Genomic DNA, 12,718 nt, shown 5'->3' on the forward strand with positions numbered 1-12,718 from the left:
AAAAAAAGAACTTCCTATTGATTTATCCAAACCTCTGTTGGTAGCATTTTGTGGGGTTTTTTGCAGGTAAACATGTTTCTAACAAATACAGACATGAAGGCAGGGTGGGCGGCTGTGAGGATCACCCCTACTCAGAGGTCCACAAACCGCTCCTGGGACTCAGTGACATCCAGGGAATCAGGCCCAGACCCTCCCCTCAGGGGGTCCCAGTCCACCAAAAAAGGTGACCAGTTGGGTAACTGCTATGAACGGTTGCCAGCTCCCAGGATGCAGGAAATCTCTTTTCCTTGCGAACCAGACCGAACCCTACTTGCAGGCCCACGTGCCGGGGCTGGGAAACAGCACAGGCCTGGGTCGGGGGAGGTGGGGTTGCTCAGCGTCACTCCTGGCCTTGGGGCTTCAGCTGCGAACAGCCCAGGGGCCTGGCCCTGCGGGCGCGCTGTCCCCGCAGATTGGGTCCGGGTCCCCGGGGGGGTCTGGCTCCCACCAGGCCTCTCCGGGCCTCCCCCCCCCGCAGACTCTGGGAGCAGGGGGTCTGCTCTGCGGGAGGGCGGCGCGGGGCGGGGCACGGGGCGGGGCAGCGCCTCCGCTCGCTCATTGGCTGGGACGCGTCACGTGGCCGTGGCCCAAGCCCCGGGGTCTCCCAGCGGGACCGCCCTCTCCCCACTCTCACCTGGGCCTCCGCCCAGCCTGGGGCCGTGGTTCCCGACCTCGGCGCTGTCCCCTTTGGCGCGGGATGGTCTTGGCTGAGGGGCTAGCCTGCGCGGTGTGGGAGGCTGAAGGGCCTCTCGGCTTCTCCACTCCCCCATCAGTAGCAGCTCCCAGCTCCGACCACCCCAGAGGGCTCCACACGATGCCCAGACCCTGGGGAAGTGGGTATGTGGCAAGATCTCGCCGGTTGAAAACCCTGGATTGGTGGAGGGGAGAGGGGGCGCTCGTTGTGTCCCGCAGAAAAGAACAGCAGGATGGCAACTCGTTTCCCAGTCAGGGAAGGTGATGACTGAATGGCATGGACGGTGTGATGGGGTCCCCGTGGGGCTGGCGGTGTCTCAAAGGCAGGACCAATGAACGGGTCGGCTCTGCCCAGAGGGTGGGGAGCTTGGCAAGGAGGAGACCCCTCCACGAGGTCCAGTCTTGAAGGCTGGGGGGGTTTGCCAAAGGGCACAGGGCTGGGGTCTGGGCGGGTTTGTAAGGATCACAGGTGCATTCTGGGAGCTGGAGGGATTGATGCAGTTGCAGTGAGAGTGGGTCCTGGGGTGCCGCCTCCCATGGGAAGCCGCCTGCACGGTGGGTCTGGTCCCCTTCTCTGTGCCCATTGTCTGCTGCTCGCCCACTGTACTGCTGGTCACCCTGTGATGGCTTGCGTCCCCTCAGAGCCCTATCTTGTCCTCTGTATCCTGGTCCCTAGGATAGGAGGTGCTCAGAAAGAATGCGTGAATCAAGAAATGAAGGAGTTCCCGTCGTGGCGCAGTGGTTAACGAATCTGACTAGGAACCATGAGGTTGCAGGTTCGGTCCCTGGCCTTGCTCAGTGGGTTAACGATCCGGCGTTGCTGTGAGCTGTGGTGTAGGTTGCAGACATGGCTCGGATCCTGCGTGGCTGTGGCTCTGGTGTAGGCTGGCAACTACAGCTCCAATTCGACCCCTAGCCTGGGAACCTCCATATGCCGCAGGAGCGGCCCAAGAAATGGCAAAAAGACAAAAAAAAAAAAAAAAAAAGAAATGAAGGAGCTGATTCCTGGAGGGTCTCCCCCGCCAGCCTGAGGGTAGGGCGTTGGGCCTGGACATTAGACGCCATAGTAGGGCTCTGAGCAGGAGTCACCTGCTGCTGAGGGAGGACGCCTTGGAAAGGGCGGCGGTGGCGGGGAGGCCAGCTGCCTTGGTGGTTCAGGTGGGAGCTGATGGGGCCTGAGTAGAGCCACTTCGCAGGGACAGTTATGAGAGCCCAGACGGTTAGTTGTGGCTGGGAGGGAGGGAGAGGGACAGAAGGAGAGGGAGGGCGGAGGGAGAGGGAGGGGTGCCCAAGGCAGGGTGCCTGGGAAGGAGTCTGGAAGAGAGGCCTCAGGAGAAATGGAAAATTAGGACTCATTCATGTGTAGTGATTGGCAGGAATAGCACGCACAGAAGTCTATTTTTGAGAAGCCGGCTGTAGCTATTTCTGCATCACATGAGCTAGCAGCAGCACGGACGCTTAGAGGAAGAGCAGCTCTTATCTGGAAAAACACTTTCAAGAGCTCGTGATGGAGTGACAGGCCTTGGGTCTGCCTGGAAGGGACCTCCCAGGGGAAGCAGTGCTGGCCTGCCTGGGGATGGGGGCTGGAAAGGCTGTGTGGGGGCCCCAACAGGGACTCCTGGGCAGCAAGGCTGACAGTCCTGAGAACTGAGGGGTCCCACCTTCCATGTTAATGATTCCTCAGGGGCAATTACCCTTTATCTTTTTTTTGTCCTTCTTTTAAAGCCTGCACCCGTGGCATATGGGGGTTCCCAGGCTAGAGGTTACACTGGTGCTCTAGCCACTGGCCTTCGCCACAGCCATGGTAACATCAGATCCGACCTGCACCACAGCGCACGGCAATGCTGGATCCTTAGCCCACTGAGCGAGGCTAGGGATGGAACCCGCGTCCTCATAGATGCTTGTCAGATTCGTTTCCACGAGGCACGCCGGGAACTCCAACCCTTTATCTTAGAATGCAAAAATAAAAAGCAAGTAACCCAGTTAAAAACAGGCAAAGGATCTGAACAGACATTTCTGCCAAGGAGACATACAGATGGCGAGTAGCTCAGGCAGAGATGCTCAAAAGGGCTGGCAACAGGGAAATCAAATCGAAACCACAAGGAGACGCCGCCTCACACCTGTGACAACGGCTGTCATCAAAAAAAAAAAAAACAAAAAACCAGAAAAGGGAGTTCCCGTCGTGGCGCAGTGGTTAACGAATCTGACTAGGAACCACGAGGTTGCCGGTTCGATCCCTGGCCTCGCTCAGTGGGTCAAGGATCCAGCGTTGCCGTGAGCTGTGGTGTAGGTCGCTCCGATTCAACCCCTAGCGTAGGAACCTCAGCCCAAGAAATGGCAAAAAGACAAAAACAAAAAACAAAAAAACAAAACAAAACAAAAAAACAGGGAGTTCCTGTCCTGGCTCAGTGGTTCAAACCCAGCTAGCATCCATGAGGATTCGGGTTTGATCCCTGGCCTCTCTCAGGGTTAAGGATCCAGTGTTTCTGTGGCTGTGGTGCAGGCCGGCAGCTACAGCTCCGATTGCGCCCCTAGCCTGGGAACCTCCATATGCTGCAAGTGTGGCCCTAAAAACAACAACAACAAAAACCAGCAAGTAAAAAAACCAACAAAAAGCCCCTAAAGTAGGTATGGATGGTGTGGAGAGACTGGAGCCCCGTGTGCTGCCTGCAGGGCCGGGAAATGGCTCAGCCCCGGAATCCAGTCTGGAGGGTCCCACGTGACTCAGCAGTTTCGCTGCTAGAGACGCCCCAGGGGAGAGGAAAAGTGTGACCATGAACAGTCCCTGGACCTGAGGGCCCCCGCCTCCAGGAGGGAGGTGCCCCCGCGGTATCCATGGGCACATGATCCGGGGGACAAGCGGGGTCCCACCACAGGATGAGGCGTCTTCCCGGGAGACAAAGGACCGGCGTCCTGCCACCTGCTGCAGGGTGGGAGCCTCGGGACGCGGGACACGGAGGGTGTTGCTCAGAGAGGAGCCAGATACAAGCCGAGTGTCTCCTGATGCTTTCCCAGGAAGCTCCCAGGACGTGCGCACCCGGGGAGGCAGAAGGGAGCATGCCGGTCGCCAGGGTCGGGGGCAGGATGGAGGGAGCGCTGGGCGGTCGCCGTTTCCCCGCGGATGGTGCCGATGGGGCGGGCGGACGCTATCAACATAGGCTAAACCCTCCGAACTGTAAAGTTTGGTGAAAATGGTGCATTTTATTCATTTCTTAATTTTGCTTTTGAGGGCCACCCCTGCGGCATATGGAGGTTCCCAGGCCAGGGGTCGAATGAGAGCTGTAGCCGCCAGCCTGCGCCACAGCGCCACAGGATCCAAGCCGCGTCTGTGACCCACACCACAGCTTAGGGCAATGCTGGATCCTTACCCCACTGAGCGAGGCCAGGGATCGAACCTGCAACCTCATGGTTCCTGGTCAGATTTGCTAACCACGGAGCCCCGATTTTTTCTATTAACCTTAAAGTACTCTGGGAGGGTCTCGTGGGCACACCAAGGGGCTGGGCCCAGGGCGGGGCTGAAGGAGGGGCAGACTGTTGGGAGGGGCCGGCTTTGCGTTTCCTGAGGCCTGTGGGTCACTGTGACCAGGCAAGGCCAGGCCTCCCCCCTTCGGGTGCTACTGGACGATGTGGGATCGGGGAGGGGCAGCTCTGGAGCGCAACAGGTGCTCCTGGGGGCCACCCCTTAGCTGAGGTGGAAACTCATTAACCTCTGAGAGTCCTCGACAGACAGCAGTGTTCTGTGTTTTTGTTGTCTTTTTAGGGCTGCACTGGCGGTTTTTGCTGCCAAAAAAAACTTAAAAAGAAGTTCAAGTGATTTTTCTAAGACTAAGTCTCATGGTCTTTCTGAAAGAAGACCCAAGAGGCATACTGGTCAACCTTGCCAATAAAACACTATTCTAATGAAAAAGAAAATCACAGATAATGCGGAAAAACGAGGTAAATAAGGGATGATTATTGAACAATTAAAGTCTGGACAGTGTCTGGAAAGGTGAGTCTGCAGCACAGGCCCCGTGGGCCGTGGGGCTGAGCTTCTGGACCTGATGAGGGAATAGCCCTAAACAAGGCTGCACACCTGGAGCTGCCCCAGGGCCAAGTGCCTGCACCTGCTCCGGCCGCCCGCCTGCGGGGCAGCCTTCACTCGGCTTGAAGTCTTGCTGATGATGCGCTGGCTCCTGGAGCTCAGGCCCGGGGCTGCGGGTGTCCCCAGGGGCTCAGCCCCTCCCAGTCCCCGCAGCCCTCTGACCATCGAAGCTCCACCCAGCCTGCTCCTCCGCCCCGGACACCTGGGGTTAGACCGGAAAGGCTGTGTCTCCGGGGGTCTCTTTGCCCCTCCCCCACCCCTCCAGCCAGCTGGGTCCATGGCCACCTGGCTCGGGTAGAAGCACCTGTTTCCTAGCTTAGTCCCAACGTGTTTGGAGAATAGAAAATGTCTCCACCTCTGAAATCTGCTGAGGTTTGCTTTACAGCCGGCAGAGGGTGCGTTTTGGCAAATGCTCGGCGCAACCTCATAGGAATGGATGTCCTGCTGTCAGTGGAGGAGGTTTTGTGGGGATCGAATCCCAGGCAGGCTGCCCTCACTTTTCTCACAGCTACCAAGATACATATGTTAATCCCCCGAGATAGTTCCATGCTACAAACGGCTAATGTTTGTTCAGCTTTTTCAGCGCCCTTCACCCCCGAGTGCCCAGGCTGGCCTCACAGGATCATCTTCCGCCAGCCCGGGGATGGATTTGTTGTCTGAAAACACACGGCGTGTGCAAAGGTCCTGAGGTGAGTGTGTGTCCGAGCTACTCCAGGCACAGCCAAGAGGCCGGCGGGAGGTCCTGTGGGTGGTGGGCGGGGGCAGGGAGACCTGTCACATCCGGGCACTTGCTGGCGCTTCCTGGGTCTGGACCACTGTGCCAGTGAGTCACTTCGTCCAGAAACAGAGGACACTGGAAAGGCCTCCCCACCAGCCCCCAGCTGATGGAGGGGTTTCCTCTTTGCCAGCAGCTCTGCCCTGCCCCAGCTCCCATGTGGCTCCTGCTGAACCTGCCCTGGGCAGGGTGGGGGCAGTTGGGCTGCCTGGAGGAGGGGCTGCTGGGCATCGTGGCCCTGGTTTTAAAGAACTCCTGATGACCTGGTTTCTCTGGCTGCCCAGCCCTCCCCCTGTGTCTGCCCAGGAACTCTGGTCCCTGAGTTACCACCCTGCTCTCCTGGGCCCCGTGCTGGGTGGGTCCTAAACCCAGGGTCCATGGGTGTCAGGCGTGGGACCCTCACAGGCGAGTCTCCCTAGGTGGGGGACCTCGGCAGGCAGCCGTCGGGAACCTGCAGCGTGCAGGGTGTCTGGTGCACCTGTAGCCTCACTGCAGCCTCACTCCGGAGATTCTGCACCTCTTTTATGAGAGTAGACTCAGCGGTAGGGAAAGTGTAGGTTTTCCCCAAGGCCACCCAATAATAAATGTTCATTTTTAGTAATAAAAGCCCTTTTGGTGATGGCTGGGAGCCAGGCAGCCAGATCCGGTGACACAGGGGAGGGAGGGAGGGCGGGAGCTGGAGAAGGCAAAGAAGAAATGGCTGCTGGCTTTGATCCTCTCTAGCAAAGGTCAAACTCCCAGCGGAGAGGTCACCTGGAGATGTTTGCCCTGGAGCCGACAGGAGACATTCTGATAAATGGCTCCGGGAATCTGAAGAGCTATGAGGCTGGGGCAGAGAGAGATAACCCTGTTTGTTAAAGCTTCGGGAAGGGGGACTTTGGGAGCAAACATCCTGCCCACCAGAGCAGCAGCTGCCTCAGAAGTGACTCTTCTGTTTGCTGGGGATGCCGCAGAGCACTCTCGGGAGAGAGGCTGGCTGGGTGGCGTCCCTGCAAGCTCAGGCCCGGGTGTGTTCAAAGCACCAGGCGAACACTTCTGCCCCCAAATATCTTTGGCGGCAGGTTTTGTGCTCACGCTGGAAGCGGGGTCTCGCTTTTGTGGTCAGCGTGTGCCCCTTGCGGGGGTGCGGGATGGCAGTGGACTCTTCCGGTTGCATCAGCTCTGGTGACCTCTGACATTTACCTTTCTTCGTTCCCAGACAAACCACACACAAAACCCAATTTCTCTGGCTTAATAAAAGAACGGGCGTAGGCAGGGAGAAAACGGGCCTGGGTGGGTGGTGCTGGCTGGGGGCCCTTCCCCCTTGGCAGGCCCCCCAGAATTGGCTCTGGTTCTGCCTGGACTCCCTGAGCGGGAGCATGACGAGCGGTGGTCAGTGGGCACACCGGTCCTGCAGCGCCTGCCGTGCGCGCAGCCCAGTCATGCCCAGTGGTTGTTAAGCACTTCCCACTGGTCCGCGTGATGGGTTTTACCAACAGGTATTTCCTTTTCACTTTCGAGGACACGAAAGTTGTCTGCAGTCCGAGAGCCAGTGCTCGCCCCCAGGCCAGTGTCCTTCCTGTCTCACCGTGGGCCTGCCTATCCTAGGGATGCTGCGGAGGCCACCGCAGGGGCCCGCACACCGGGTCTGCTCACAAATGCTCCAGACCGGCCGGTGCTGAGGGCCAAGGGGTGAGAAGTGGGCTTGAATCAGGGAGAGCTGGCTTTACAGAGGGGCTGCCTGGGCTCCCATCCCAGACAAGGGAATCTCCATTTCCCAGGTACATGGCACCTAGCTCAAAGGGGCTGTCTTGGGACCAAACCATCCAAAATCCCACCTACTTTTCTTTTCCTTTTTTTTTTTTTTTTTTTTTTTTTTTGTCTTTTTAGGGCTACACCCGCGGCATGTGGAGGTTCTCAGGCTAGGGGTCCAATCGGAGCTGTACCGCCAGCGTATGCCAGAGCCACAGCATCGCGGGATCCAAGCCACGACTGCAACCTACACCACAGTTCACGGCAACGCCGGATCCCTAACCCACTGAGCGAGGCCAGGGATCGAACCCGCAACCTCGTGATTCCTAGTCGGATTCCTTTCCCCTGCGCCGCGACGGGAACTCCCCACCTACTTTTCCGAACTCCGTCGTTCCCCCTATCTCCCGTCCACCACTACTCCAGCCTTTTCCGGATTCCAGAAGGACCCCTCCGGTCTCCAGGTACCTGCACAGGTGGTCTCTCTTCCTGCCCCTGCAGTTTGCATGTCTGGCACCTCCTGCACTCAGGCCTCCCTCTGAGACCTTCCCGAAGCATTCCAGGGCAGGGGCCCCGGTGACCATCCGACCCAGCCCCCTCCCCCCAACACACCCCGCTTTTCCTGCTAGACGCTCTTCCCCCAGGCGACAACGAGGGCAGCCCCGGTGAGTGCTCGAGGGGGAGTGGAGGAGGGTCGCCAACCGCGGGGCGGGAGCTGCGGGGAGTGCCCGCCCCCAGGCACAGGCAGCCTCAGGAGGGGCGGGGGGCCGAGCCGGCCAAAGTCCAGGTCCGCAGGGGCTGCGCAGAGCGCTACTTAAGCCTACGACCCGCCGCCGCCGGCCTCTAGCCCGCCGCCGGCCAAGGACAGGGACACCAGGTCAGTTGGCAGGACAGGTGGGGAGCCGGGGGCCGAGGGGACACCGAGCCCGGCGGCCTCGAGGCCGCCGCGGGACTGGCGGGCGCCGCAGCGCGCGGCCCTGGGATTTGTAGTAGGTCTCGGTTCCGCGAGAGGCTTGCGCGAGCCCGGGAGCGCGGCCCTGCGCGGAAACGGGGACTACATTTCCCAGAAGGCCAAGGAATCGGGGGTCATCGGGAAAGCGCCCCGCCGGCGGCGCTTCATGGGCCGCCATGGGGGCCGGTTCTGCGGGCCGGGGGCTCCCGCGAGGCCCGCGCGGCAACCCCTGCAAGGCGGCCCGCGGCCGGGGGCTCCGGCGAGCGAGGACCATGCGGGACCCGGGGGCGGCGCCCGACTGCTGCGGGGGCTTCGGCAACCTGGACCTCAGGCAGGTACCGACCGCGCCGGCCGCTGGGCGGGAGAGGGCTCGCCAGGCCCTCCAGGTCCGCGGCTGGCCTCGCTGCCTCCGACTCCTGGGGGCGGGGCTGCCGTTACCAGGCGACGGGGCGGGGCGGGGCGGGGGCGGGGCTTCCGTTACCAGGCAACGGGGCGGGGCGGGGCGGGGCTGCGCGAGCCCTTGCGGGGAGGCGGCGCCCGGAGCCGCTGGAGCAGCCCCTTCTCTTCCGAGACCCGCACGAGAGGGGCGGCGCGGGGGGGGCCGGTGCCGGGGGCCCGCCGCCCCCGCGCTGTCCCGCCCGCGCTCGGAGCCGCCTCTGAGCCACTTCCTTCACCTGTCAGCGTCAGCGTCCTCCGTGGAGTCCCCAGAGGTCTCAGCTCCAGTCCAGTCCCCAGCCCAGCGGGTCCCGATTTAGAGCCAGGTGCAGAGACCTGGGACAAAAACCTCAGAGTTGAGCTCTGTTTCATTTGGGGGCCTTACTGAGGACTGTAGCCCAGGAAGCAGCCCCTCAGCAGCTCTGAGGGTCTGTCGGGAGAAGTAAGGGAGGGGCCGGGATCTCTAGGAGTTTTTGCTGGGACCCCCCCCCCCCCCAGGGCAATCCCACATCAGAAGATGACTGCTGGGAGTTCCTGGGGTGGCCTAGCGGGGTAAAAACCGACACAGTGTTTGTGAAGATGTGGGTTGAACCCCTGGCCTCGCTCAGTGGGTTGAGGTCCAGCCTTGCCGCAAGCTGCAGCATAGGTCGCGGGTGTGGCTCCGATCCCACGTTGCTGTGGTTGTGGGGTAGGCCAGCAGCTGCGTCTCAGATGAGACCCCTCGCCTGGGAACTTCCATGTGCCACAGGAGCTGCTGCATAAAGAAAAAAAGATGACTGCTAGGCACCCAAAAAACCAGACACGTCACTCACGATTCGAGCGCTTTTCTTTGCACAGGAAAATGCACGAGCCTGGGCTCCCTGAAATTCTTGCTTAGATTTGCATCTTAACTGTCGAGGGCCAGTGTCCAGTTCTTCCTCCGTTCCGAGTCCCCTCGGGCCACGTGGCTGGATGGGGGCGACATTCTTTGTTTTCTGGAATGGGCAGGTGACATTCTTCGTCCATTTCAGTGTTGGAGGTGGGCTCTCACTGGCCTTTCACTCCAGGGAGCCTGGAAACAAAATTCTGTTGGAGATAAGGCTGGCTCGCCTTTTCGGAGGAGCTGGTGCGGGGGTGGGGGGTGGGATTGAGATCCGGACACGCCGGTTCCCCTTCTGAGCAGGGGCCTCTTCTCTGAGATCAGATCCGATTGGGAAGGTGCGGGGTCGGGGTGGGGAGCAGCAGAGCAAAGCCTCGGAGGGGGGTGTTGTTGGAGAACCAGGTGAAGCCTCGCATCTGTCCAGAGTGCAGGCCTGTCCCGGGGCACAGGCGGGACAGAGAGAGGAAGAGACATTATTTCAGTGAGCTGCTGAGGTGGAACTCAGAGGGCGCTGGGGCACAGCGCCCAGCTCAGCCACCTTCAGAGGCGGCCGCCTGGCGGGTGTGGGCCCAGCGCCAGGGATCCATCCGCCCCAACCATTGATCCTTAGCTCCTACACGTAAATGGCCATTAGCTCCCTGGACGCGCGGGGTTGGTGGCAGGAGCCACAGCAGGTCTCAGCTGAAGGGCGCTTAGGGTGGCAAAGGGGACCCTCAGCGTTCCTGCCTGGGGGAGGGGTCCCTGTTCACTGGGGGTGGGCCCAGCTGCAGGGTTGGGGTCCTGCCCCCGGATCTGAAGGAGGCCTGTGCTCTGGACCTGGAAGGTGGGGGTGGGCGTGGCTGGGGCCAGGGGGCATTTCCCGGGTGTGGGGGAGGCCTTTGCTGTTCTTTCTCCCTTCCTGCCCCCCCTGCCCCAGGGGGTGGGGTGGGGTGGCTGTGCACTTGGAGAGGGCTGGCATCCTGCTGGGGGACAGGTCAGGGTGACCCCAGCTAACATTCCATTTTTCCTTGCTGCCCTCGTGGGTAGGTACAGTTAAGCTTCTTGTTGCCAACAACATCCAGTGCTCTGTGGTGTACGTGGCAGCTCTCCCTCCTCCTCAGGCGCGGTCTCTGGGTTTGAAAGCTGTCCTTCCCAGCCTGACTGAGCGGGAAGCTTTCTCCCCCCCACCCCACCCCCAGGCGCCTGAGCCGGGGGACAGCCCGGCCGGGCCAGCGCTGTCTGTGTGATGGGGAGTAATGGGTCCCGTTTAGAAGTTCCTTTACTGGCCGCGGTTTAAAAAGAGGAAGTCACGGGGTTCCCTGGTGGCTAAGCAGGTTAAGGCTCCGATATGGTCACTGCCACGGCTCAGGTTGCTGCTGTGTCGCTGGTTTGAATCCTGGCCCAGGAACTTCAACATGCTGTGGCCAAAAACAAACAAAAGAAATTGGCGAAGTTACTTTTTTTTTTTGTCATTTTAGGGCCATACCCATGGTACGTGGAGGTTCCCAGGCTAGGGGTTGAATTGGAGCTGTAGCTGCTGGCCTACACCACAGCCCCAGCCACACTAGATCTGAGCCGTGTCTGTGACCTACACCACAGCTCACGGCAACGCCAGATCCTTAACCCACGGAGCCCAGCCAGGGATTGAACCCGCAACCTCATGGTTCCCAGTCGGATTCATTTCCACTGCGTCACGAGGGGAACTCCAGGTGAAGTTACTTTTCACAGTGTATTTTATTTACCCCAATATGTAAAATGTCATTTTGTCACATGGCACCACCTGTCCAGCAGCCGCACGTGTGCTGATGTGTAGCGTGGGCCCGGTGCCCTTCACCAGCTTCTGGGCCCACTGCAGCTGGGAGAGAAGCTGGTTTTGTTTTTAGCTTAAAGGTCCCTGCTGGGCGAGGAGCCTCCGACCAAGGCCCCCCTGCCTTGCTGTCCTCCTGCTGGGGGGCAGGGTGCTTGAACTTGGCGGCCATTTGGGAGGAAACCACCGGAGGCCAATCTCGGGGCCCGGGAGAGATGGGTCTGCACGAGCGGTTCTTTTTTTTTTTTGGCTGCATCTGTGGCGTGTGGGATCCCAGGCCGGGGACTGAGCCTGTGCTGCCGCAGCGCCCAAGCCATTGCAGTGGCCATACTGGATCCTTCGTCTGCTGCGCCACAAGAAAACTAACAGAAGTTTTTAAAACTCTTGGTGTTTTCACGTGAGTTAATATAAACGTCAGGCCATTTCCTTGGGTGACTTACTCTCTAGGACACAATTTTTTTTTCCCTCTTGGGCCGTGCCTGCAGCATGTGGACGTTTCCGGGCAAGGGATGGAATCGGAGCTGCAGGTGCAGCAATGCGAGGTCATTAACCTGCTGTGCTCCAGTGGGAACTCCCTCGAGGACACAAGTCTTGTCTTCAGTGTTTGGGGTTAGAGTCCAGACTGGGGGCAAATCATGTGAACTTGCTAAACCTCAGTTTCTTCTGCCTCTGTTGTGTGGTCGTGGGGCTTTTTCTCCTCTGGCTGGCAGTAGGGTGTTATGTTGACGTGTCAAACCAGCCCTGTCTTCCTGGGGTGACCCCCACTTGGTCTCCTTGCGCATCTTGCCGGATTTGATTTGCTGTCATTTTTTTTTTTTTTTTGTCTTTTTCCGGCCGCACCTGTGGCATAGGGAGGTTCCGGGCTAGGGGTTGAATCAGAGCTGTAGCCGCCGGCCTCCACCACAGCCGCAGCAACATGGGATCCGAGCCGCATCTTCGACCGACACCCCAGCTCGTGGCCACGCTGGATTGTTCACCCACTGAGCGAGGCCCGGGATCGAACCTGCATCCGCATGGATGTCAGCTGGGTTTGTTAACTGCTGAGCCACGGCGGGAACTCCGTGGACTGCGTCCTCTCGAGTGAGTTTTGGTGGCTGCCTTTCCAGGACTGGGCGGTTTCATCTGAGCTGTGGGCCCGGGGGGTCGGCTCGTTCTCGGCGCTGCCTCCTGACGGTGGTGTCTGGGAGGCAGCGGGTCAGCCGGAGGCCTCTCCTCTTCCTGGCACTTTGTCGCCTCTCTCTTTTCCCTTGGACGGTGTGGTGAGGCGTTCATTGATTTTATGTTTTCCCAAAGAACAAACTTTGGCTTGGATTTTTTTCCCTTTATTTTTCTATTTTCAGTTTGATTGATTTTTACTCTTTCGCAGTTTC

At 59.7% G+C, this 12,718-nt stretch overlaps 1 protein-coding gene across 13 annotated transcripts in view; it reads left to right on the forward strand.

The window, feature by feature from the left end:
• Window positions 1-6,852: 6,852 nt before the first annotated feature.
• The window catches only part of PEMT (phosphatidylethanolamine N-methyltransferase), a 40,576-nt gene continuing 34,710 nt past the window's right edge, over window positions 6,853-12,718 (forward strand). For 3 of the 13 annotated variants that reach the window (XM_084982980.1, XM_084982984.1, XM_084982988.1), the window contains exon 1: window positions 8,095-8,193. Coding sequence is in view for 2 of the 13 variants with exons in the window: in XM_021066249.2 (XP_020921908.1) it covers window positions 8,435-8,603 (169 nt within the window). In the remaining 11 variants the exon portion in view is untranslated. Of the gene's footprint in view, window positions 7,067-7,457; window positions 7,781-8,094; window positions 8,194-8,429; window positions 8,604-12,718 lie in introns of those variants that run through there. The other 10 variants (XM_021066250.2, XM_084982983.1, XM_021066249.2 and 7 more) reach the window with 6 other exon arrangements.

This window comes from Sus scrofa, chromosome 12 (genome assembly GCF_054392235.1).
Source record: "Sus scrofa isolate SSC_HxYL_T2T_F1_AM1 chromosome 12, Sscrofa_HxYL_maternal_Yorkshire_Landrace_v2.0, whole genome shotgun sequence".
Taxonomy (NCBI): domain Eukaryota; kingdom Metazoa; phylum Chordata; class Mammalia; order Artiodactyla; family Suidae; genus Sus; species Sus scrofa.